Raw genomic sequence first — 26066 nt, forward strand, 5'->3', positions numbered from 1 at the left:
TCGGGAACTGGGTCACAGTCATTTCAGTACCTATTCTCATTCATTGCTTCACTAGTAATGGTGATGTTAATAACATGAGCAGATACCCTTTTGTGAACATCCTGGGTCTAAGTGCCAGCCACTAGACTTTACCTACGTAAGTTCATTTCCTTCTTACAGTCACTCTGTGAGATGATTTTGTTAGTGCCCTTTTGCAGAGAAGGAAACTACAGCTCAGAGATATTGGACAACTACCCCAAGGTCCTTTAGCTTATAAATAGAAGAGAGGGAATTTGTTTGAATCAGGTACTTCTGAGACCAGAGTCCCATTCTTTCCCCCTTCATAAGGCTGCTTTCCTCTTTTGGGGTAGTAAGGGCTCTTGTACAAGTTATTTCAATTGAATGGACTTGAAAGTGGTCAGGACATGTTCAAATAGACCTGATGACTGCTCTGTACTGCTGTCACTTGACTGCTCTAGATCCTGTACTGCCGGCGTACACAGCCCACCAGGATTCTCCTAGCGTCGGACATAAGACCTCGTTTTGAAATCCCTGGCAGTCTACTGGGACCACCACCCCACGGGGAGCCACTGCCCAACTGAGGTGGCCAGGTCCTCACCTGTCACGTAGTTCTTCAAATCCAGCTCATTGCTGAGAGGATTGTTGCTCTTGAACATATACAGGTTAAAGGGGGCCGGCTCCTTGCCCACGTTTTTCCACATGGTATAGTCTGGAGAGGTCCATCGTCCCGCCAGCACGTCATAATCACGCTGCGTGAAGTGGACCAGCTTGGTCAGGGGATCGTAGAGTCCCCCATGGAAGCCGATGACCATCTGGAAGTCGGGGTTGGAGTCGTGATAAATCTCCCCGTAGGCGGTGTACTGCAACTGCTTGACCATGAGACCGTTGATGCTGAACACAGCCAGGGGAGTCCCTGTGTTATCTGAGGCAACATAGTACTCCTCCCCACTGCTGCTCTCCATGGCGAAGAGGTGACCTTGGAGGTCATAGTAGAGCGAGGTTATCTCCGAGTTGGAGTGATTATAGACATGGGTGACGCGAGTCGGGTTGTGGAGGTCAGAGTAGAAATATTGCAGATGGTGGCCCAGGTTGGTCTTGTAGGAAGCCCGCCGCCCCACGCCGTCATAGCGGTACTGGACACTCCAGCCACTGGCCTTGTTGTAGGCTCTCGTTAGAAGGCCCTTGGAGTTATACTCAAAGATGTCGGCCCCTCGCTGGCACAGATAGCCATCGTCGTCAATTTTGTACTGCACGTCACCGAGCCTGGTTATCCGATCTCGGAGGTCGTAGCGCAAGGGCATGAGGCGCACGCTGTTCCCTGGGTTCAGCAAGTGGAGGTTCCCATTGAGGTCGTAGCTGTAGCGCCAGGTCGGGCGGTCATTGACGGCCACGCTCTGGAGCTGCCCATCCCCATCATAGTCATAGGTGTACTTAGTGGTGTTGGCATAGGGCCCCAGTTTCAGCTCCCTCTTGATTACCCTGCCCATGCTGTCATACTGCACCGTCATCCAGTACATGAGGGACCGGAACATCTCGTACTGGACTTCCTTGATCCGCCCGTGGGTGTCAAAGTGCTTGCTGAGGGTCATCACAGCCGTGGTGATGATCTGGTTGATATCATAATAGATGACTCCGAACTTGCCAAAGTGTTCCACTTTGCCAGAAATCTCGTCGTAGCGGTAGAGGTCAACAGGAAGGGGAGTCTCACTTATGACCGGCTTGATGCTTGCGATCCGGAAGCTGTTGTCGTGATAGGTGTATTCAAACCTGGCGTTGACCATGCCTTCCTCAGAGAACCTGTAGATTTGCTTGTCCACAAGTGGGCCAATCTTCCGGTACCTGATGGTGCAGGAGAAGCCCCCACTTTGGAGGCTGACCATTTTTAAGACACCGGTGGTCTCATCATACCCAAAAGTGATGGCAGTACTGTCATAGACAATCTCCGATAGCTTGGAGAGTTTCCCATACTTGTAGAATACCTGGCGCCCGGTGCCTAAAAAGGATGTCTTTAGGATGCGGCCGTCATCACTGTAGTCAAAGATGACCGAAGCGTTGCTTTCAGGCGGGTTGTAAGTGTTGCGGATGTAGCCAATGGAGGTGTGGGTGGACATGCTGTGCCGGGCAACGCTGGGCATGGTGACGGCGTGGAGGCGTTCAGAGGAGTCGTACTCGAATATGTACTGACGCTGACTCTGAAGCAGGAGGACCATGGACTGGAGGAAGGAAAGGGGAAGGGAACACGTGAGTTGGCCATTTAGGACCAAGTGCTCAAATGGACAGAATTTATTCCATTTCCCTAAATGGCAGTTCAGAAGCCGTGAAGGATGGGGAAATTTAGACTGGAGATTATGGGTAAATTGATTTCATCGGGCATGCTACTCTACGGATCACGGTGGCTACTTGGGAGAAAGCTCCCCAAACTTTAACATGCATGCGAAATACCCGGGGATCTGGTTAAAAGGCAAATTCTGATTCAGTAGTTCAGCGGGGGAGGGTGGTGGAGAGGTGGCCTGAGAATCTACTTTTGGAACAAACTCCCAGGTGATACTGATGTTGCTTGGACCATAACTTTGAGTTGCAAGGGGTTTGATGGACTGAGGTGAGAGGCACTGAGTTTGCCTCCAGGCTCAATGACAAGAAATCCTGAGACTGGTTAGAAATGACTGCTGCTGGCCCAGCGGGGGACAGGTGTGATACACATACTATCTTTGGGACACCGCTGATTAAATCTAAGGAGAAACCACATCCTCCGTTTAGAAGCTACCGAAAAGATTAAGTAACCCAGAATCATTGATTGTTTGGGGAAAGAATGGCCTCAAACTTGAAGCCGTGGAGAGATTCTTGCCTCCCCTGGTCAACCACTGTAGCATCTTACTGTAGCGTAATGAGAACAGTATTCAGAAGGGACCGAAGAGACAGCAGCCCCTTTACAGAGGAGGTAACAGCTCTATGTGCAAGTGACCGCTGTCGTGGGGAGGCAAGAAAGGAAGAAATGGAAATGGGCTTGTGTGGAGGTGAGTCCAGATGAGAGGCCCAGGCTGAGCAAGCCCCTGTCTGATGACCAGGGCCGCCTTTACAAGTCTTGACTCGTGACCTGAAGGCATCTCTTTTTACCGCTGCTACAACTGGACCTTTTCTGACGCGGAGACCTGAGTCTGCCACTTGTAGACACAGGAAAAACATATATAGCAAGAATCCATATGGCTGGTTCAGCCAATAGGCCAGGTAGGGGAGGGTGCTGGTCCGCATGCTTGAGTTTTAGGCAGAATTCCCTACCCTGATGGCTCAATTTCGGACAAGGAAGAAATGAATCACTGCATTTCCAGTGATTAGTGATAAGGAGTGATTAGTGCTGCCAGTGGGATGATTCTGTCCATTTCAACAGCACTGTTATTTTGGGGTAAAAATCAGACAATCCACCCTTTTTGCCATTACTGAGTGTCTAGAACTTTTTTTTTTTTTTGCTTTTAATGGTAACAGTGCTGGGCTATGAATAACATTTTCCTTCAGACTTCCTCCCTCCCAGAGGGTGAGAGTGCGTGGGGAGCCCTGGTAGAGTCAAAGTAAAGATGTTACAATGTCTTATGGCAAAGCCTGTCGGGTCAGCTTAAACAGAGAAGCATGAATGAGAGAGAGCGAGCTAGCCCCAGATGAGGGAGGGCAGCACATCCACCCACCTTGTCAAGGTAGGAATAGCTCCACACTTTCCCATCGGCAAACATGCGGGACACGATCCGGCCTTGCTTGTCGATGTCTGTCCTCTCGCTCATGGCCCCGCGCTGAAGGCCAGCCAAGCGCCCATTGAAGAAATAGGAGACGTTGACAGCCGCCAGCCCACTGCTGGGGAGCCAGAGGAAGGGACGGCCCACCTGGTCATAAATGATCCTCAGGGTGAACTTCCGGTGATCATCGTAGATCTTCTCTGTCCGAATATTCCGGTCATAGTCAATGGACAAGAGATTTCTTCCGTGGACCTAGGAAAACACAACGGGCCTGCTTTGAAAGACATCACCGGGGCATGTTAGCTCAGGCTTCTATGGAGGACACAGCTGGCGTGGCCAGGGCCTGTGTGTGCGCTGGAAGAAGAAATACCCTCGAAGAGGAGTGCTTTCTAAACTCCCTCACATCGTAGTACACATAGAAAGTGGTCATTTCTGTAGGGTGCACTAGAATAGAGCAAGGCTGCTAATGGCCAGAGATGACCGATCTGGGCATGGCTGCCATGAGCAGTTAGGTAGGCTGGGCACTGCACAGTTACAGGGGTGCCATCGTGTTGTAGAGAGTGTGAACGGGAAAAACTGGGCAGTGCACAAATTACAGAGCCATACACAGTAGCCCTGGCCCCTGGGGTTCTAACTGGCCACCCTGGGAAGCAAGAGGATTTGTATATTTGCACACTTACAGTCCTTTTGTGGCACGTTATCAGCTAATGAATAGCTAATGATCTTTAAGAGCAGGTGCAGAGATTTCTTCCGAAACCTTAAGAAAAAGGTACCTAGGAAGGTGAGGAGAAGGTCTCAGATATACATATTTTACGAAGATCTGGGAAGACGAAGCCTTATTCCTATGTGAGCTCCTTTAATTCTCCCATCTAGAGAAAAATCTCGCCACTGTCAAGGATGAAAGACATCAGTGGGGTGATCTCAACAGGCCTGGGGAATTCCAACAAAGGGAGGAACTGGTTTACTTAGATTTGAGAGGAATGATGGAACACATCCAGACGTAATTGAATATTTATTTAGAAGTCGATCTGATCAGAGAAGAGAGCTTCTCTCAGAAGGCAGGGCTGAGAGACTAGACTCTGGGTAGGGGGAAAGGAGAGGGACTCTAGAGATTCAGCTAGCCCTGAGTGGGTGGCTGGAAGGGAAGGAAATGAGGCCAACTCAGCCCAGGCTCTTTCAATGTAATTGACTGTAAATCCAGACATCCCTGGGGTGACTGCTGAAGGCAAGGGAAGGTGTAAACATGCAGAAGGAAGGGATGTGAGACACGTCTGGCACCTGCTCACTTTACCCCAATACTTCAATAGCACTTAACGATAATAATGATAATGGTGATGATGACGTTGATAGTGATAGTAACTTTGGCGTGTGCTGAGGGCTACTGTGTTAGGCATTGTGTTAGGCAGTTTGCATCCACCGTCTGAGTTGATGCTCACAAATGAGCCTCCAACAGAGGTTATACACTTGCTCAAGGTCACACAGCAATGAAGTATTAGGTTGGCCTGGAACTTAGGTCTGTAGACTTTGACTAGTTAACGAACCAGCTTTACTGTTTTCTGCATTGTATATATCGTACATGCATTGAGTGCCCTGAGATGTGTCAAATGATGAAGAGACTGTAAGGGACTCTAGAGGGTTCCACCCTGCGGCTTTGGAGGAGACAAGGAATAATTCTAACACGACAGGCACCTGTTATATTGGGGAGCAGCATTGTACCCAGGTAAAGAACTACATTTCACAGCTTCCTTTGGAGACTGGGGTGGCTAAAGTGATTTAAGTAGTAGTTGTTGGCTGGGTCTTCTGGGAACCTTAAAGCAAGCAGACTTAGCTAAGAAGTAGGCACCCTTTTGTCCTTCCCACTTTCCTTCTTTTCTTAGGTGGAATGTGGATGTGACCACCGGCGCTCCAGTATTCACTTTGTGAATATGGGGTGACATTGAGGATGTTAAACCTCAAAGATAATGGTTCATCCAGAGAAAAAGTCTAGATCCCTGTCAACCTAGGTGTCTTCAAGATGACCTAGGTCATCTGTACCAGCCATGAATTGCTTCCCGCTAGACTCCTTTTAGGTCATAAAAAATAATAAGCCAGTATCTTGTATAAGATACTGTTATTTCTCATTTGTGTTACCAGCAGCTGAAACTAATCTAAACTGATAAACCTTTGATGCTTTGACGGGTCCTGTGCTAGGTACTTTACATATCTGATCCCAGTTTAATTCTCACAACGTAGGTAGACATTATTTTATATACGGGCCGTTACCCTCAGAGGCAGAGGCAGGATTTGAACCCAGGACCACCTGATTCCCCAAACCATTGCTGTTTTCATGGAGTCATCCCAGAAAAAAGGGGACAGAACATGTGAGATAAACGTTTAGGAAAAAAAAATGCTAAGGTATGGAGAGAGAATAAAGGTGGTGAGTTCTGGGGATTATAACGAAATCCAGCTTCAAGTGGAAGAGTCATATCATCAAACCTGCGGTAATTGGGAAGAATCATCAAGAAAGCAAAGAGTGAGTGTGGTAGGATATTTTCAACAGGCCCCAAAGTTAATGCTGTCAGAATCACTGAAGATGTTGAAGATATGGTCTAGAGTTCCAGAGCAGACCACAAGCTGGCGTCAGAAAGATCACTTCCTCTGGAAACACAAGTTTGGACATACTGGGTTGCTTCATTTGGGACAACAGCAGAAGGCCACCAAGATTCTTAATCCTATGTGTTTAAGAGTTTCAGTTCAAGACCTCGTTAACATTTTATTAGGCAGAATGAATACTGTGGCAACAATGAGGAAGGATTTTCAGGATTTCCCCCACCATGCCTATGCATATCCCACCTCCTTGGCCATGCTTCTATTCTTCTATCCCTTTGCTTATTCTTTTCCCTTTTGCTTCTCTTTGCTGATAGCATACATTCCCCAGTGCATTTATTATTTATTGAACGTTAAATCTCTGCTCCTGTCAGGCACGGTGCCTGCTCTGGAACGCAAGGATGAGCAACACCAACAAAGCAACATGTCCCAAGAACTTACGATGGGCTTAGTGTGTGCTCAGCACTGCCCATGTTTTATCCTGTTTAATCCTCACAACGCTCCCAGGCAAGCACTATTATCCCCATTTTACATGCAAGGCACAGACAGGTTTAAGTGCCCTGCTCAAGCTTACACAAATAGCAAGTGGTGGAGCCAGGGTCCCGATCCTGAGCTCACTCTCTTCACCCCTAGGCGGTACTACCCCCTCTGACGAGTGGCCCTTCATCAGACATGAAATTCTAAACTACCCGGGATGCTCTCTAAAGCATGGCTGCAGGGCTGACTCCACAGCTGCTGAATCAGCTCCCCAGGGAATAGGAGCTGGGTGATTCCGAAGCATACTACTGGTTAAAATACACTTAGTGTGATATAAGGCCTTATCTTCAGTTACCTGGGGGAGACCAACAGACAAATCATATATCCGTAATATAATCGTGTGTGTATGTACGTAGGTGTATGTTTGTATGTATTTATAGTGCTATAACGTATTCATCGGAGATGCTAACATGTAAATCAAATATACAAGCATGGCTGTCATTATAACAACTATATTAGTATGTGAAGGTGCTAAGAATGCAGAAAGAACAGCACAGTGGGCAAGCACAGAAGATGGGTCCCCAACCTCAGACTGCTACCATTTAGGTTTGTCACTATTACTTAAAGCTATCGAGGCCTTTTGTCTCTTGGCTCAGGCGTACCAACCATAAAAAAGTAGTAGGTGCTAATCATTAGCCATTGATAATTTAGGGTGGGATTTTATTTCCAAATTCATCATGTCCCTGGGAATGGGATTTTGTTATAGCGCTGATTTGAGCTAACTTTTCCCCCCCGATTTTAATGAAATAATTGACATACATCATTGCATAAGTTTAAGGTGTACAGCATAATAAGTTGACTTACATATATGGTGAAATGATTACCACATTAAGTTTAACATTCATCATCTCATATAGATATGAAAGAAAAAGGGAAAAAACACTTAAAATTTACTGTCCTCACAACTTTTTTTTTTGGGGGGGGTACGCGGGCCTCTCACTGTTGTGGCCTCTCCCGTTGCGGAGCACAGGCTCCGGACGCGCAGGCTCAGCAGCCATGGCTCACGGGCCCAGCCGCTCCGCGGCATGTGGGATCTTCCCAGACCGGGGCACGAACCCGTGTCCCCTGCATCGGAAGGCGGACTCTCAACCACTGCGCCACCAGGGAAGCCCCTCACAACTTTTTTAATCGATGACTTTTATGTTTATTTTGAAAGTTAAGATAAAATTGACATGCAATATTATATTAGTTTCAGGTGTACAACATAGTGATTCAATATTGTATCTATTGTGAAATGATCACCGTAATAAGACTAGTTAACATTAGTCACCGTACGTAGCTGTGAATTTTTTTTTCTTGTGAGAACTTTTAAGATCTACTCTCTTAGCAACTTTCAGATACACGATACAGTATTAACTATAAGGTCCATGATGTACATTACAACCTCATTACTCGTTTATTTTGTAACTGGAAACTTGTGCCCTTTGACTCTCTTTTTCCACTGTGCCCATCCCCACTCTTCACATCTGTCAACCACCAATCTGTTCTCAGTACCTATGATCATGTTGTTTTTTTCTTCTTTTTAAAGATTCCACATGTAAGTGAGATCATATGGCATTTGTCTTTCTCTGTCCAACTTATTTCACTTAGTATAATGCCCTCAGGGTTCATCCATATCACAAATGGCAATATTTCATTCTTTTTTTTTTTGGCAGAATAATATTCCGTTTGTGTGTGTGTATGTATATTATATATATATATCACATCTTCTTTACCCGTTCATCCATTGATGGACACTTACATTGCTTTCATGTCTTGGCTATTGTAAATAATGCTGCAGTGAACACTGGGGTGCATATCTTTCTGAGTTAGTGTTTTCATTTTCTTCATCTATATGTCCAGAAATGGAATTGCTGGCTCATATGGTAGTTCTATTTTTTAATTTTTTGAGGATACCCCATACTGTTTTCCATAGTGGCTGCACCAATTTACATTCCCACCAACGGTGCACAAGGATTCCCTTTTCTCCACATCCTTCCCAACACTTGTTATTTGTCTTTTTGATAATAGCCATTCTAACAGGCGTGAGATAATATCTCATTATGGTTTGATTTGCACATCCCTAGGGATCAGTAATGTTGAGCACCTTTTCATGGATCTGTTGGCTATCTGTATGTCTTCTTTGGAAAAATGTCTATACAGATCCTATTTTTTTTTTTTTTTTTTTTTTGCGGTACGTGGGCCTCTCACTGCTGTGGCCTCTCCTGTTGAGGAGCACAGGCTCCGGACACGCAGGCCCAGTGGCCATGGTTCACAGGCCCAGCCGCTCTGCAGCATGTGGGATCTTCCTGGACTGGGGCACGAACCCGTGTCCCCTGCATCCGCAGGCGGACTCTCAACCACTGTGCCACCAGGGAAGCCCCACAGATCCTATTTTTAGTTGAATTTTTAGTTGTTTTTTTTTTTAGTATATCTATTTATTTTTGGCTGCATCGGGTCTTAGTTGTGGCACGTGGGATCTTTCATTGCATCGCGCGGGCTCCTCGTTGTGTCGTGTGGGCTTCTCTCTACATGTGGCGTGCGGGTTTTCTCTCTCTCGTTGTGGCGCACAGGCTCCAGAGCATATGGGCTCTGCAGTTGTGGTGTGCAGGCTCTAGAGGGTGTGGGCTCTGTAGTTTGTGGCACGTGGGCTCTCTAGTCGAGGCGTGTGGGCTTAGTTGCCCCGTGGCATGTGGGATCTTAGTTCCCCGACCAGGGGTCGAACCCACATCCTCTGCATTGGAAGGTGGATCCTTTACTGTTGTACCACCAGGGAAGTCCCTTAGTTGAATTCGGTTTTTTCTTTTTTCTTTGTTTTGCCTGTGTCGGTTCTTTGCTGCTGTGTGTGGGCTTTCTCTAGTTGTGGCGAGCAGGGGCTACTCTTCATTGCGGTGTGTGGGCTTCTCATTGCAGTGGCTTCTCTTGTTGTGGAGCATGGGCTCTAGACTTGCGGGCTTCAATAGTTGCAGCACACGGGCTCGGTAGTTGTGGCATGTGGGCCCCAGAGAGCACGGGCTTCAGTAGTTGCAGTGCATGGGCTCTAGAGTGCACGGGCTTCAGTAGTTGTGGCTCACGGGTTCTAGAGCGCAGGCTCAGTAGTTGTGCCGCATGGGCTTAGTTGCTTCGCGGCATGTGGGGTCTTCCCAGACCAGGGATCAAACCCATGTTCCCTGCATTGGCAGGCAGATTCTTAAGCACTGCACCACCAGGGAAGTCCCTTAGTTGAATTGGTTTAAAAAAATTTTTTTTGCTATTGAGTTGTACGAGTTCTTTTTATATTTTAGATATTAACCCCTTATCAGATATATGATTTGTAAATATTAAAAAACATTATAATGAAAAGGCTGTCTTTTCATTTTGTGGATGGTTTCCTTTGCTTGTGTAAGCTTTTTAATAGCCCCACTTATTGGTTTTCGCTTTTATCACCTTTGCTTTTATGTCAAATCCAGAAAATCATTGTCGAGACTAATGTCAAGGAACCTACGCTTTTTCTTGGAGTTTTATGGTTCCAGGTCTTATGTTCAAGTTTTTAATCCATTTGAGTTACTTTTTGTGCATGGTATAAGATAGTGGTAGAGTTCCATTCTTTTGTATGGCGATGTCAAGTTTTCCCAGCACCGCTTGTTGAAGAGAGTGTCCTTTCTCCATTTTATATTCTTGGCTCCTTTGTTGTAAATTAATTGACCATACATGTGTGGGTTTATTTCTGGGCTCTCAATTCTGTTCCATTGGTCTTTGTGTCTACTTTTATTCCAGTACCATATTGTTTTGATTACTATAGCTTTGCAATAGAGTTTGAAATCAGGGATCATGATGCCTTCAGCTTTGCTGTTCTTCTTTTTTTTAATGAAACAATTAAAAAAAATAAATTTATTTATTTATTTTTGGTGTGTTGGGTCTTTGTTGCTGCTTGCGGGCTTTTTCTAGTTGCGGTGAACGGGGGCTACTCTTCGATCTGGTGTGCAGGCTTCTCATTGCAGTGGCTTCTCTTGTTGTAGAGCATGAGCTCTAGGCATGCGGGCTTCAGTAGTTTTGGCACACGGGCTCAGTAGTTGTGGCTCATGAGCTCTAGAGTGCAGGCTCAGTAGTTGTGGTGCACGGGCTTAGTTGCTCCGCGGCATGTGGGATCTTCCCAGACCAGGGCTCGAACCCGTGTCCCCTGAATTGGCAGGCAGATTCTTAACCACTGCGCCACCAGGGAAGCCCCAATGAAACAAATTTTTAATTTCAATTTTATATTTACAAAAAGACAAAGAGAATAGGGAGTGGGGAGGCAGGAATGATGCTGGTCACCCCCCACCCCCCCCAGAGTGCAGCGAGAGGCCACAGCCAACAGAATGGGTCAGACTGCTCTCCCCTGCCATTACTGATAACAGTGATGGACCAAAGGCTTCAGTTAACGAGGTCAGTCTGTTTGGGGAGAGTCAGACGGTCTGTCCAGTCCATGTGCATGAGGAGGAAGTCCCAAGTCAGTCTATTGAGGCCTTGGCTCTCCATAGGCTGGGGCCCTTCTCTTGGAATTTCTGGGCCACCCTCTCCAGGGCACATAGGGGCCACAGGGACGATGCCAGGGAAAACCCCTGTGGACCACAGGGGCCTGCTGCTGATAACAGGGTCGGGGGAAGGGAGGCCTAGGCGGCTGGGGACTAAACATAAAGACAACTTCAAAGGTAAATTCTGTCTGGGTAGTTTGGGGGAATATCTGAATGGAAATGGTTTAAGGAGAATTGATTCAATTGGAAAGGATGGTCTGAAGAAAAATGGGCATCTTGGGGACAGACTAGGAATGGGGGTGTCACCTCGTGAAAGGGGATGGGACAGGGTTGTGGGGACAGGAGTGGGAACTGGGGTGGGCGGGGAGATGGTGTGGGGGGCAGGGGGCAGCACCCAGGTGGAGGCAGGGGTTGGGGAGGAGGGATGGCTGGTTGATCTCTGCAGCCCCCCCTTGAGAGGGGGCTGACTCTCAAATCTCTTGCCAGGTCCTCCCCTGGCAGGGCCATCATTGATGCACTTGCCCACTGGGTCGTGCTGGGGCAGCTCCACCCCCCAGGCGTTGGCCACGTGGGGCAGCAGAAGCTGGGAGAATTGTTGGTGCGTGCGCTCGTTCCAGGGCACTCTGTCGGAGCCGTGCTTTTGGGCCTCGTCAGAGCTGTAGAAGTTGGTTTCAATCACGTTGGTTTTCAGAGTTGAGGCTGCGGGTCGGAGCTCCGGTGGGAGGAAGCCACTGGTGATGTTGTTGCCCACGGGCATGGCCGTGTTCCAAACCAGGAGGCACGACTAGGGCAGCACCTGGCACAGACGCCCAAATAGGCTCTCCAGGTTCTGCAGGTAGTTTGGCCAGGAGTCCTCTGCATACCTGGTGAAGCCCCAGAGGCAGGAGCTCATGACGACCAGGTTCGGGTCGTGCTCACCCGAATGCAGCTCCTCCAGGATGGCTTCGAGGTAGTCGCGCGTCAGGAGTACACGTGCGTCAGGAAGTAGAAGCGCACCAGGTGCTGGCCGGAGCCGAACTAGCGCACCTCGCAGTATGGGTGCCGTTATGCATGCGGCCCTGCTTGCCCCCCTGCACCAGCTCGTCCTGCTCGAAGCCGTATTCTCCCTTGGCCTTGAGCTGGCTGAGCGTGAGCAGGCAGTCCTTCTGCAGCAGGAGCACCAGGTCCTTGTACACGGCCCTCTGGACCAAGTCCACCAGGATGGCCACGAACTTGTTGTGGAGCAGCTGCTGCACTTCGGAGGCGAGCCCGTGGCCCATGACGCTCGGGACGCGCCGCCTAGCTCCTTCCTTTCACTCGGTGGGTCTGTGGATGGCTCCTCAGGTGTAAAGGTGATCCCTCAGCTCAGGTGGCTGGTCCTGCTATATCCTCAGGCACTTTGCTCCAGGAGGTGCCCCGGAGAGGGGAGAATTAGGCATTCTATGTTTCCTTCAGTCTCCTGGGGCTGGCTCCTTTCTTTAAACCTTAAACACATTCTAGTTTCTTGCTTTAAAAAGGAAAGGAACCGTCTTTGACTCCACCTCCAGGACAGTCCTATCTTTTGCTTCCCCTTCAAGGCTACTTTTTGCCAAGTTGTTTGAACTGGCTGTGTCTGGGTCCTCACCTCCCACTCACTCCTTTTACTTGATTTTGGCTTCCAATTCCAACAAAGCGAAGAAACGTTTGTCAGTAAATCCCCAGAGATTTCCTTGGTGCTCCTTTCAGTGACTACTTCTTGGTTGTTATCACATCTGTAGCATCCCTAGCTCCTTGGGGCTGGGGCACTGATGGTGATTCCCTTCCGTGACTCTGCCGGAGTGTCTGACACCCTGGTCTCCTGTCTCACCTCCCCCGGTATCCTGTGTGAGTTTCTCTTTCTCTGGCCATCCCCAAACGTCAGCCTTTCTCAAGGCCCACTCATCGGTTCCTTCCTTCTTTTCTCCAACATTCTTTCCTTAGGTGAATTCACTCATGCTCTTGGTGCCCATACACTCCTATTTGCCCCAACTTTTCTGGTCTGTTCTTCTTTTTAAAGATTGCTTTGGCCATTTGGGTATCTGTGGTTCCATACAAATTTTAGAAACGTCTGCTCTATTTCTGTGAAAAACGCCATTGGAATTTTGTTAGGGATTGCATTGAATTTGTAAATTGCTTTTGGTAGTATGGACATTTTATCAATATTAATTCTCCCACTTCGTGAGCATGGAACACCTTGCCATTTATTTGTGTCGCCTTCAGTTTCTTTCATCGATGTCTTAGAGTTTTCAGCGTACAGGTGTTTTACCTCCTTGGCTAAATTTATTCCAAGGTATTTTGTTTGTTTTGATGCAATTGTAAGTGGGATTGTGTTCTTCATTTCTCTTTCTGATAATTTGTTATTAGTGTATAGAGATGCAACAGATTGCTGTATATTAATTTTGTACCCTGCAACTTAATTTTAAAATTTTTTTTACAACTTAAGTTTTTAATTCTTTTTTTGTTTTGTTTTGGTAAAGTCTTTATGGTATTTTATATATAATTTCATGGCTTCTACAAATAGTGACAGTTGTACCTCTTCCTTTCCCATTTGGATGCCTTTTACTTATTTTTCTTGCTTCATTGCTGTGGCTAGGACTTCCAATGTTGTGTTGAATAAAAGGGGCAAGAGTGGGTGTACCTGTCTTGTTCCTGATCTTAAAAGAAGAGCTTTCAGCCTTTCACCATTGACTATGATGTTAGGTATAAGCTTATTACATATGGCCTTTATTACGTTGAAGTACGTTCCCTCTACACTCACTTTGCTGAAGGTTTTTATCTAAATGGATGTTGAATTTTGACAAATGCTTTTCACATCTATTGAGATGGTCATATGATTTTTATCCTTTATTTTGTAAATGTGTATCACATTGATTTATCGATGTTGAACCATCCTTGCATCCTTGGAATAAATTTCAGTTGATCATATGTATGATTCTTTAAATGTATTGTTGAATTCATTTTGCTAATGCTATGTTGAGGATTTTTTCATCTATGTCCATTAGGGATACTGGCCTGTAATTTTATTTCTTGCAGTGTCCTTGTCTGGTTTTGGTTTCAGGGTAATGCTGGCCTTGTTAAATGAGTTTGGACGCATTCTTTTTAGAAGAACTGGTATCAGTTCTTCTTTAAATGTTAAGTAGAATTCACAAGTGAAGCCATGTGATCCTGGACTTGTGTTTCGTGGGAGGTTTTTGATTACTGATTCAAACTCCTTCCTAGTAATTGGTCTGTTCAGACGGTCTCTTTCTTCTTGATTCAGTCTTTGTATGTTGTATGTTTCTAGAAATTTATCCAGTTCTTCCATGTTGTCCATTTGTTGGTGTATAATTGTTCATAGTAATCTAGTATGATCATTTTATTTCTGTGATATCGATTGTAATTTCTTCTTCATTTCAGATTTTATTTATCTGAGTCCTCTCTTTTTTCTTAAGTCTAGCTAAAGGTTTGTCAATCTTGTTTATCTTTTCAAAGAACTAGCTCTTGGTTTCATTGAATTTTTGCTTTTGTTTAATCCCTGTTTCATTCATTTTTTTTTTGCTCTGATCTGTATTATTCCTTCCTGCTACTAACTTTGGGCTTTGTTTGAGGTATAAAGTTAGGTTGTGTATTTATGATTTTTCTTGTTTCTTCAGGTAGACATTTACCACTATGAACTTCCCTCTTAGAACTGCTTTTTCTGCATCCCTTAAGTTTATGTTGTATTTCCATTTTCATTTGTCTCAAGGTATATTTTTATTTCTCTTCTGATTTGTTGCACTCATTGATCTATATATAGCATGTTGCTTAATCTCCATATACTTGTGAATGTTCTAGTTTTCTTCTAATTGAGTTCTATTTCTACTTTCAAACCATTGTGGTCAGAAAAGATGCTTGATATGATTTCAACCTTGTACATTTTTTAAGAATTGTATTGTGGCCTCATATATGATCTATCCTGGGGAAAGTTCCAAGTGCACTTGAGGAGATGTGTATTCTGTTGTTTTTGGATGGAACATTCTATTTATATCTGTTAAATTTATCTGGTCTTATATGTCATTTAAGGCCAATGTTTCCTTATTGATTTTCTGTCTGGATAATCTATCCATTGATGTAAGTGGGGTATTAAGTCTCCTACTATTGTTGTATACCTGTCTATTTCTCCCTTGAGATCTGTTAATATTTGCTTTATATATTTAGGTCCTCCTATGTTGGGTGCATAAATACTTACAAATATTATATCCTGTTGTTGGATTTACCCCTTTGTCATTATGTAATACTTTTCTTTAACAACTTCCACACATATCATACGGCAGGGTTAACCATGGTTGTCATGTTGTACGTTACATACCTAGCACTTATCTTATAACTGGAAGTTTGTGCATTTTGATCACCTTCCTCCAGTTCTACCTCCCCCACCTCTGCCTCTGGTAACCACAAATCTGATCTCTTTTACTATAAGTTTTGGGATATTTTTGTTTGTTTGTTTTATGGATTACACCTGTAAGTGAGATCATACAGTATTGGTCTTTCTCTGTCTGACTTATTTCACTTAGCACAATGCCCTCAAGGTTCATCCATGTTGTTGCATATGGCAGAATTTCCTCATTTTTTAAATGACTGAATGACATTCCATTGTATATATATACCACAACTTCTTTATCCATTCACTGTCAATGGAAACTTAGGATATTTCCATATTTTAGCTATTATAAATAGCTGCTATGAACATGGGGAAACAGATATCCATTGTTTTTTTTCCTTCAGACATATTCCCAAAAGTAGAATTCCTGGATCATATAGTAGTCCTATTATATTTTTGATTTTTTGAGGATGCTTCATACTGTTTTCCATAGTGGCTGCACCAATTTACAACCCCACGAATAGTGCACAAGAGTTCCCTTTTCTCCACATCCTCACCACATTTGTTAACTCTTGTCTTTTTAGGATGGTCATTCTAATGGGGGGTGGGGGTGGTGGTGAGGTGATATCTCATTGTGTTCTTGATTTGCATCTCCCTAGTGATTAGTGATGTTGAGCATCTTTTCATGTACCTGTTGGCCATCTGTATATCTTCTTTGGAAAAATTTCTATTCAGGTCCTTTGCCCAATCCAATTTTTAATTTTTTTTTTTTTTGGCCATTGGATTGTATGAGGTTTTTAAAATAAATTTTAGATGTTAACCCTTTATCAGATATGTGGTTCACAAATATTTTTTCCCATTTTGTAACTGTCATTTCACTTTGTTGATTGTTTCTTTTGCTGTGCAGAGCTTTATAGCTGATGTATTCTCACTTGTTTATTTTTGATTTTATTGATTGTGCTTTAGGTGTCATATCCAAAAAAATCATTACCAAGACCCATATCAAGGAGCTTCTTCCTGTGTTTTCCTCTAGGAGTTTGATCATTTCAAGTCTTACATTTAAGTCTTTAATCAATTTCAAGTTACTATCCATGAGAGGTCTAAGACAGGGGTCTAGGTTCATTATTTTACACGTGAGTATCCAATTTTCACAGCACCATTGATTGAAGAGATTATCTTTTCTCCATTGAGTATTCTTGGCTCCCTTGTCAAATAGAGTTGACCATACAAGCTTGAATTTATTTCTGGGCTCTCAGTTCTATTCCATTGGTCTATCTGTCTGCTTTTATGCCAGTACCATACTGTTTTGATGACTGTAGCTTAGCAGTTTAGCTTGAAACCAGGAAGTGTGATACCTTCTGCTTTGTTCTTCCTTCTTAGGATTTCTTTGGTCATCGGGGTCTGTTATGGTTCCATATAAATTTTAGAATTCTTTTTTCTACTTTTGTAAAAAATGCCTTTGGAATTGTAATAGGGATTGCATTGAATCTAGAGATGGCTTTTGGTAGTTTTGACATTTTAACAATCTTAATTCTTCCATTCAATGAAGTTGGGACACCTTTCCATTTATTTGTGTCTTCTTTGATCAGTGTCTTGTATTTTTCAAAGTAGAAATCTTTCACCTTCTTGGTAAATTTGGTCCTAAGTATTTTATTTTTTTTGATGCTATTGCAAATAGCATCATTTTCTTCATTTCTTTTTTAGATAATTCATTCTGAGTGTATAGAAACACTACTGAGTTCTGTTTGTTAATTTTGTATCCTACACTTTTGCCAAATTTGTTGATTATATCCAACAGTGTTCTGGCAGAGTATTTAGGATTTTCTATGTATGAAATCATGTCATCTGCAAATAGAGATAATTTTACTTCTTCCTTTCCAATTCTGATACCCTTTATTTATTTTTCTCGCCTGACTGCTCTGGCTAGAACTTTCAATATACTATGTTGAATAGAAGTGGTGAGAGTGGGCACCCTTGTCTTGATACTGATCTTAGGAGAAAAACTTTCAACCTTTTACTGTTCAGTATGATGTAGCTATGGGCTTGTTATATATAGCCTTTATTATGTTGAGGTATGTTCTATCTATACCTAATTTGTTAAGCGTTTTTATCACAGACAGGTGTTGAATTCTGTCAAATGCTTTTTTTCTGCATATATTGACATAATCATATGATTTTTTTCTTTCATTCTATTAATGTGGTGTATTACACTGACTATTTTGCATATGTTGAAACATCCTTGCATCCTATGGGTAAATGCCACTAGGTCATGGTGAATGATCCTTTTAAGGTGCTGCTGAATTTGGTTTGCTAGTATTTTATTGGGAATTTTTGCATCTATATTCATTAGGGATATTGGTCTGTAGTTTTATTTTCTGGTTTTGGTATCGGGATAATGCTGGCTTTGTAAAATAAGCTCGGGGGAGTGTTCCCCTCCTCTTTATTTTTTTGAAAGAGTTGGAGAATGATTGGTATTAATTCTTCTTAAAATGTCGGGGCAAATTCACCAGTGAAGCCATCTGATACTGAGCTTATCTTCATTGGGCAGTTTCTGGTTACTGATTGTCTCCTTATTAGTAATTGGTCTGTTCAAATTTTCTATTTCTTCCTGATGCAGTCTTGGTAACTTGTATGTTTCTAAGAAATTTCTATTTCTTCTAGGTTATTCAGTTTGTTGGTGTATAGTTGTTCAGAGGAGCCTCCTATGATCCTTTGTATTTCTGTAGTATAAATTGTAATGTGTCCTTCTTCATTTATAATTTTTTAAAAATAAATTTATTTTATTTTTGGCTGCGTCGGGTCTCCGTTGCTGCGTGAGGGCTTTCTCTAGTTGCAGTGAGCGGGAGCTACTCTTTGGTGTGGTGCGTGGGCTTCTCATTGCGGTGGCTTCTCTTGTTGTGAAGCATGGACTCTAGGCACGTGGGGGCTTCATTAGTTGTGGCACGTGGGCTCAGTAGTTGTGGCGCACGGGCTTAGTTGCTCTGCAGCATGTGGGATCTTCCTGAACCAGGGCCCGTATCCCCTGCACTGTCAGGCGGATTCTTAACCACTGCACCACCAGGGAAGCCCTTCATTTATAATTTTGTTGACTGGGTCCCTTCTCTTTTTGCCTTGGTTGGTGTACCTAAGGGTTTGTCAGTTTTGTTGATCTTTCCAAAGAACCAACTGTGAGTTTCTTTTATATCATCTATTGTTGTTCTCTTTATTTATTTCTGCTCTTTTATTTCCTTCCTTCTGGTAACCTTGGGCTCAGTTTGTTCTCCTTTTTTCTAGTTCCTTAAGACACAGAGTTAGGTTGTTTCTTTGGAGTCTTTCTTGCCTCTTAGTGCAGGTGTTTGTTGCTGTGAACTTCCCTCTTAGAACTGCTTTTGCTGCATCCGATAAGGTTTGGTATGTTGTATTTCCATATTCATTTGTCTCAAAATACTTTTTAAATTTCCGCTTTAGTTTGTTTTTGATCCATTGGTTGCTCAGGAGAGTGTTTTAAAATTTCCATGTATTTGTAAATTTTCTAGTTTTCCTCCTGTTACTGATTTCTAGTTTCATACCACTGTGGTCAGAGGAGAAACTTGCTATGATTTCAATCTTCTTTAATCTGCTAAAACTTGCTATGATTTCAGTCTTCTTTAAACTTGCTATGATTTCAATCTTCTTTAATCTGCTATGTTGGTGGCCCAACATATAGTTTATCTTAGAAATTGTTCCATGGGCGTTTGAAGAATGTGTTTTCTGCTGTTGTCAGATAGCATGTTCTGTATATGTTTGTTAGGTCTCTTTTGTCTATAGCATTGCTCAAATCTGCTGTTTCCTTATTGATTCTGTGTCTGAAGGATCTATCCATTGTTGAAAGTGGGATATTAAAGTTCCCAACTATTTTTGTGTTGCCGTTTATTTCTCCTTTTAGCTCTGTTTTTGTTTTATATATTTAGATGCTTCAGTGTTGAGTGTATAAATATTTATAATTGTTATATCTTAATGGATTGACCTTTTTATGAGTATATAATGAACTTTTCTGTTTCTTTTTACCATTTTTAGTTTAAAGTCTCTTTTGTTTCATATAAGTATAGCTACTCTTGCTTTTCGGGGGTTTTTATCTGTTTGAAATATCTTTTCCATCCTTTCACTCTCAGTCTATACATGTCTTTAAGGCTAAAGTGAGTATCATATAAGGCAGCATATTGTTGGATCTTTTCTTTTAAATCAATTCAGCCATTCTGTGTCTTTTAATTAGAGAATTTAATGTTTGCAATTGAAGTAATTATTGATAAGTAAGGACTTACTGTTGTCATTTTGTTCATCATTTTCTGGCTTTCTTGTAGATGCATTGTTCCCCTTTTCATATCCTGTTGCCTTTTTTTTTTTGGCTGCGCTGTGCAGCTTGTGGGATCTTAGTTCACTGACCAGGGATCGAACCTGAGCTCCCTGAAGTGGAAGCGTGGAGTCCTAACCACTGGACTGCCAGGGAATTCCCCTTGCTGTCTTTTTGTGTGTGTGTGTTTTGATGTCTTTTGGTACCAGTGTTCTCTGACTTCTTTATCATGTTCTTCCATGTAATTACTACAGGTTTTCCCCTTTGTGGTTACCATGAGGCTTACGTAAAATATCTTAAAATGATAACATTCTATTTTAAGGTGATAACAACTTAGCTTTAATATAACTCCTGAAATTTACACTTTTACTTCTCACATTTTGGGTATTAATGTTATAGTTTACATATTTTTAATACTATGTAACTACGAACAGATTATAGTAGTTATGATTATTATTTTTTTAAACTTATAACTAGAGTTGTAAGTGAATTCACACTACTCTTACCATATTACATAATCTAATTTTGACTACATGTTTACCATTAAAAGTGAGTTTTATGCTACTTTCTTCTGTTTTTATGATGCTAATTAGTGACCTTTTACTTCCACTCAAAGAACTCCCTTACCATTTTGGTAAGGCAGGTCTAATGGTGGTGAACTCCCTTGCTCTTGTTTGCTCATGAGTCTTTTCCTTCCTTCATTTATGAGGACACTTTTGCTGGGTATAGAATTCTTGGTTTACAGTTTTTTTTTTTTTCCCCCTTTCAATATTTTGAATATATCATCCCATTCCCTTGTGGCCTGAAAAGTTTCTATTGAGAAACCTGCTGATAGTCTCATGGAGATTCCCTTGTATGTAATGTCTGTCTTTTGTCCTGCTGCTCTCAACTTTCTTTATCTTTGGCTTTTGACAATGTTAATTGCAATGTGTCGCAGTGTAGTCCTATTTGGGTTCAACCTAGTTGGGGTCCTTTGGGCCTCATTGATCTGGATGTCCATTTCTCTTTTTTGGTTTGGAAAGATTTCAGCCATTATTGCTTTAAGTATCCTTTCTGTTCCTTTCTCTTTCTCTTCTGGAATTCTCATAATGCAAATTTTTTTTTTGTGTGTGGGGGTGGGGGGCTTGTGTCTCGTAAGTGCAAAGGCTTTCATCGCTGTTTTTCTTTTTTGCTCCTCTGACTGGATAATTTCAACTGTCCTGTCTTCCAGGTTGCTGACTTTTTTTCTTCTGTATTGAGTCTGCTTTTGAAGCTCTTAATTGAATTCTTCAGTTTAGTTATTGTATTTTTCAGGTCTAGAATTTTTTTCATGGTTTTTAATTTTGTTCAACTTCTTGTCATGTTCATGAATTGTTTTCCTAATTTCATTTGTCTGTGTGTTCTTGCAGTTCACTAAAGTTCTTCAAGAGGACTATTTTGCATTCTTTGGCTGACAGTTCATAGATATTCATTTAAGTAGGCTCAGTTACTGAAGTTCTCTTAGTTTCCTTTGGTGGTATCATATTTCCCTGATTTTTCATGAGCTTTCATTCCTTACATTGGTATCTGTGCATTTGAGTAAGTGATCTCTCTTCTAGACTTTGTAGGTTTGCTTTGGTAGAGAGAATTCTTCGCCAGTTAGCTAGGTTTTAGTTTCTGCAACTGTCTGCTGATAACGACCTTGAGCAGCTGGGGCTTGCTATCAGGGTCTATTTTTGGATGAGGCAACTGCCTGAGCTCTGAGGGCAGGGGTGGGAGGGTGTGCTGCTGACTGAGAACAGTTGGATAGGACTCTTGTCTTGGTTCCCTGCCGAAGTGAGGCTGTAGGATGGGCTCTGCAGTAGCCTGGGTTCTCTGGTCAGGCTTACTAGACCAGTGGGCCTGGGTAATGTACTTAGCAGTAGGTATCTGCCCTGCCCTAGTGGGGCAGCAGAATGGAATCCAGAGTCTGCACAGCTTGTTTCAAGACTTGAATTTGGGAAGAGTGTATACTGAATTCCCTCTCCAGATGCGGGGGGCTACAGGTTTTGCTCTGCAGATGGGAAAAGCCATAGACTGTGCTCTCTGTTCAAAGTGCCACTGTAAGCAGGGCAGATGGATGGGCTACCTAGCTTCCCATGTGCTGTGGTTAGGTTCCTTGGTCGGGTGGGCTGAAGCCTATCGTCAGCAATGAGTGGGGCTACAAATTAGTTTTCCTGCTTGGGGTGAAGTGCAAGAACTAGCTCCAAGGTTTGTAAGGCTATTTGTTTGTGATCTTGATTCAAACCAACCTCTGCCCCAAGTTCCCTGGCCAAATAGGGCCACTGGCTTTGCTTTGCAGGCTATCAGCTCTGCCTGCCCACCTCTCTGTTCGAGCTTGCTGTGCTATACAGCCTCTACGTGTTCCCACCAGTCCCCCTGGCCAGTCAGGGTGGGGAGACACACTCAGCAGCTGGTAGGCCTATGATCCGCTCCCACGCCTGGGTGGGGCAGGAGGGTCCATTTCAGGCACCTCCCGAATTTTCTGAACAGGCTTTCTGGTTGGAAGGGGCCGAGAGCTACACTTAGCAGCAATGGGGCTATGAATGAACTCCCCCTGTCTGGGCATATCAGGGGAACCCTCCATGCCTGGGTACTGACTTTGCTCTGGGGCAATCAGCTCTGCCTGTCCGCCTCATGGCTTGAGCATTACTGGGTTTTCATGCCTTGGAGGGGAAGTGGGCAGATCAGCCTCCAGAGCTGGTAAAACTCCTGTCAAGTTCGCTGCTCAGACTGACTTGGTTCTGCAGCTGAGCAAAGCTGCCGGCTGGGATTACCCGGGCGCTGCAGGGAGGGACTCGGTCTACCGAGATCTGAGTGCTGGTTGTTGCAAGCCCCTCCCTCTTTCTCCATCAGGATCAGCTTCCCAGTGGTTGAGCCCCGCAGATCCTCCTGCAGTCCCTGTGGGGTGATACAGGAGTAGCCGCCCTCACAAAGCAGCTCACAATGCTGGGGGGTCCCAGATGTCGCCACGAGCTCCTCTTTTCCCACTAGTGGAGCTGTGTTGGCCTGGGGGAGGGGCAATGCAGTCAGCGTGCGGGTGCTCCTTGTTACCCTTCTGATACACGTCTTGATCTCTGTGGTGCAAGGTGCGGGGGTGGGGGTGTGTGTGGCTCAGCCTCACCCTGTGTTCTAGGACGCTCTTGGTGGTTTCCTGTCCATGAATCCTTGTTAGCTGCTGTGCTTGCGAGGGCAAAGTCAGAGATGACCTATGTTCCCATCTTGGTGATGTCGCTGAGTTCACTTTTGAAATACGTAATTTCTATAAAAATGCCTGACCCTTCTAATAGTTAAACATAATAAATTCGCCGGAAGCTGAGTCAAGGAGTTCAGGCCAGTAGTATCATCTAGTCAAAATATGTTTAATTGTGAGGGTCCCTTCATTAAAGAGGAGTTGCCTGGCTATGGGGTTCGAGATCTGGAGGCTCTGACAGGCATGCTCATCTCTTCGCAGGCACCCGCCCCCAACTTCAGAGTGTGCCAGGGCTTTCATTTAGGCCACACTGATCTTATTCCGAATTCCACCTAAAAATATTTAAATTAACCTTCAGGCTTCCTGGAGAACATAAAAGTTATTCTGAATTATTTTCACTGCCAGGATCAGCACAATTCCCTTCCCAGCCAGCTCAGTAGGTATTCAGTGATAGAGAAACCAGTTTTTAAATTAATACAATTTTGTGTTGGTAAGGAAGCCGTTATTTTTAATTATTGGGCCTTCTCCTCAGCCTGGCTTCCCCAGTTAATAAAACTCAGCTATTTAGCATGGTTTTTATTTTTGCAGAGGGCAGACTTTGGGAAGTAGTTTCCCGATGTGGAATCTCCCTCCAGAATGTTTTGATCTCTCCAGGCACACACCTGTCACAAGGAGCCTTGTAAGAAACCCTGAGAAAAGGAAACGCTGTCATTAAAATGGCCCTGCTGGGCCTATAACTGGTGACTCTAACTTAGCTTGAGGGGCAATGTTGGGAGCTGGCGAATCGAGAAACTGGAAAAGAAGAAGTTAACGCTGGGCTGGATCCCCTCCTGGAAAGGGTACTGTAGCACAGCAGGAGAGACCTCAGTTGGACTTACAGCAGAATCCCTTGCCCATCCACGTCACGTCTGGGAAACCCAGAAAAGATTAGTGAGGGAGGGCAAGAGATTCTCCATGTCTGGCGATGCTGAAAAGCAGAACTCCCTGCTTGGAGAGTTTAGTTATTCCACTCGCCCAGAGGAAAAGCCTGGCCTAGATGACATCTTCATTTCCTTTCTGGGTCAGTCCTCTGGGATTTAAAAAGCAGCTCCCATACAAGACTCCATGCTATGATGGGATCAGGGATGGAGCAGACATAACAACTGCTATAAATTTAATATCAGCTTAATAATGCATAATTAGAAGGGTAAGCCTCTGCAAACACATTAAATAATGTATTCCCCAAGCAAACATGATTTTTGGATGATTTGCTGTTTTGGATGGCGGGTGAGTTAGAAAGGTGGAGAGACCTGAATTTGAGTTGCAGGGGTTTTTGTTTTTGTTTTGTTTTTGAAATGTCGGTTCATTTACTTTTATTTTTGGCTGCGTTGGGTCTTCGTTTCTGTGCGAGGGCTTTCTCCAGTTGCGGCAAGCGGGGGCTGCTCTTCATCGCGGTGCGCGGGCCTCTCATGGTCGTTGCCTGTCCTGCTGCGGAGCACAGGCTCCAGATGTGCAGGCTCACGGGCCTAGTTGCTCCGCGGCATGTGGGATCTTCCCAGACCAGGGCTCGAACCCGTGTCCCCTACATCGGCAGGCAGATTCTCAACCACTGCGCCACCAGAGAAGCCCTGAGTTGCAGTTTTTAACACTTGATCGTTTTCTCGTTATTACAAAAGCTGAACCTTTACTGGTCATGCCTCTGTTTCCTTATCTGTCATGGCCTGTGAGCTCCTAGTGGGTAGAGACTTTATCTTATTTTTCTTAGTGTCTCTATTATTTTGGAACGTGCTTGGCGCTCAGACATTTGTGAGTAAGGGGGTTGAATTAGACCGAGGGTAAGCATGCTGGCAGCTCTGATGATCTAAGCTCTAACGTGAAAAACTGAGATGAGAAATGTGAGCAGGACATTTGTGACTTCCAAGTATCTGAAAGGCTTCTTCCTTCATTCTAAAGAGCAATTGGAGTCATTCTGGGAGGAACCCCCGGAGACCTGGAATTTAATAGGACAGAGGTTGGAGGGAGAGGATTTTCATGATGTCAACTTAAAATCACATCCACTCATTCAGCATTGACTGAGCACCTACTCTGTGCTTGTTAATGTGATCAATATTTAAACTAGAGCAGAACAGGTTAGGGCCCTGACCTCATGACCTTACAGGTCAGAGTGAGGATAAAAGACACATGAACCAACAATGAAAAACATTCGTGTGGTGGATGAGTAAATAGAGGAAGGCACTATGGGAACGGAGGAGGGACACGGAGCCAGAACTGGACGGACGAGGCCAGTTTCTCAGAGGAGCGGCTGCCTCAGTGGGGCCCAAAGTATGAGACTTCACAGGTGAGGGCAGGAGATGAGTCAGGGAGAATATTCCAGAGGGGGCAGTCAGCAGGTGAGAGCTCGGGTGTTAAGCAAGGGCCCTGCCCAGGCAGAGAACCTCACTTCCGATGCTGTGGGAGCGTTCTAGTGGGGGCAGGTGGTCCATGGGTAGGGATGTGGCAGAGAGGAGGGGTGTCTGATATGGAGCCTCAACCCAGACGACCTGAACGGACTTGGACTTGTCATCCTGCAACCTGAACTTGTAGAAGTATGTTGCGTGTCTCCTAGCCTCTCAGAAGCAGGGAAGGCACAGATGAATGCTCCTTTGTGTTCAACAGTGGGTACATCTGGGGAGGACGTCTTCTCAGACGTCCTGCTAGGTATCTCAGATATGCTTCTCAGATACCTAGCAGCACCGGTCAGGCCTCAATCCCTTGACCTCACCACCCCCCCCCAGCTAGTCTGCTCCAGCTACACTGGCTCATGTTCTGCCTCAGGGCCTTTGCGCATGCTGGTACCTTAGCACAGAAGGCTTTCTTGCCATTCCATTCCTGAAAATTTCCTACTCTTCATTCAGTTCTCAGCCCAAATGTCATCTTCCTAGAGTGGCCTTAACCT

The 26066-nt window shown here is 44.3% G+C and overlaps 1 protein-coding gene, 1 long non-coding RNA gene and 1 pseudogene across 2 annotated transcripts in view; 1 reads left to right on the forward strand and 2 right to left on the reverse strand.

Annotated features, from left to right (window-relative positions):
- Positions 1-26066, forward strand: part of LOC116751934 — a 53185-nt gene that overhangs the window by 22335 nt on the left and 4784 nt on the right. The window lies entirely within an intron of this gene.
- The window catches only part of TENM2 (teneurin transmembrane protein 2), a 1008125-nt gene that overhangs the window by 18623 nt on the left and 963436 nt on the right, over positions 1-26066 (reverse strand). Inside the window, exons 26-27 of the mRNA XM_032628422.1 lie at positions 3678-3974; positions 599-2213 (exon numbers count right to left, since the gene is read on the reverse strand). Of these exons, the coding sequence (XP_032484313.1) occupies positions 599-2213; positions 3678-3974 (1912 nt within the window). The remainder of the gene's footprint in view (positions 1-598; positions 2214-3677; positions 3975-26066) is intronic.
- On the reverse strand, positions 11299-12576 carry LOC116751933 (annotated as a pseudogene).

The sequence above is a fragment of the Phocoena sinus genome, chromosome 3 (assembly GCF_008692025.1).
Source record: "Phocoena sinus isolate mPhoSin1 chromosome 3, mPhoSin1.pri, whole genome shotgun sequence".
Lineage (NCBI taxonomy): Eukaryota > Metazoa > Chordata > Mammalia > Artiodactyla > Phocoenidae > Phocoena > Phocoena sinus.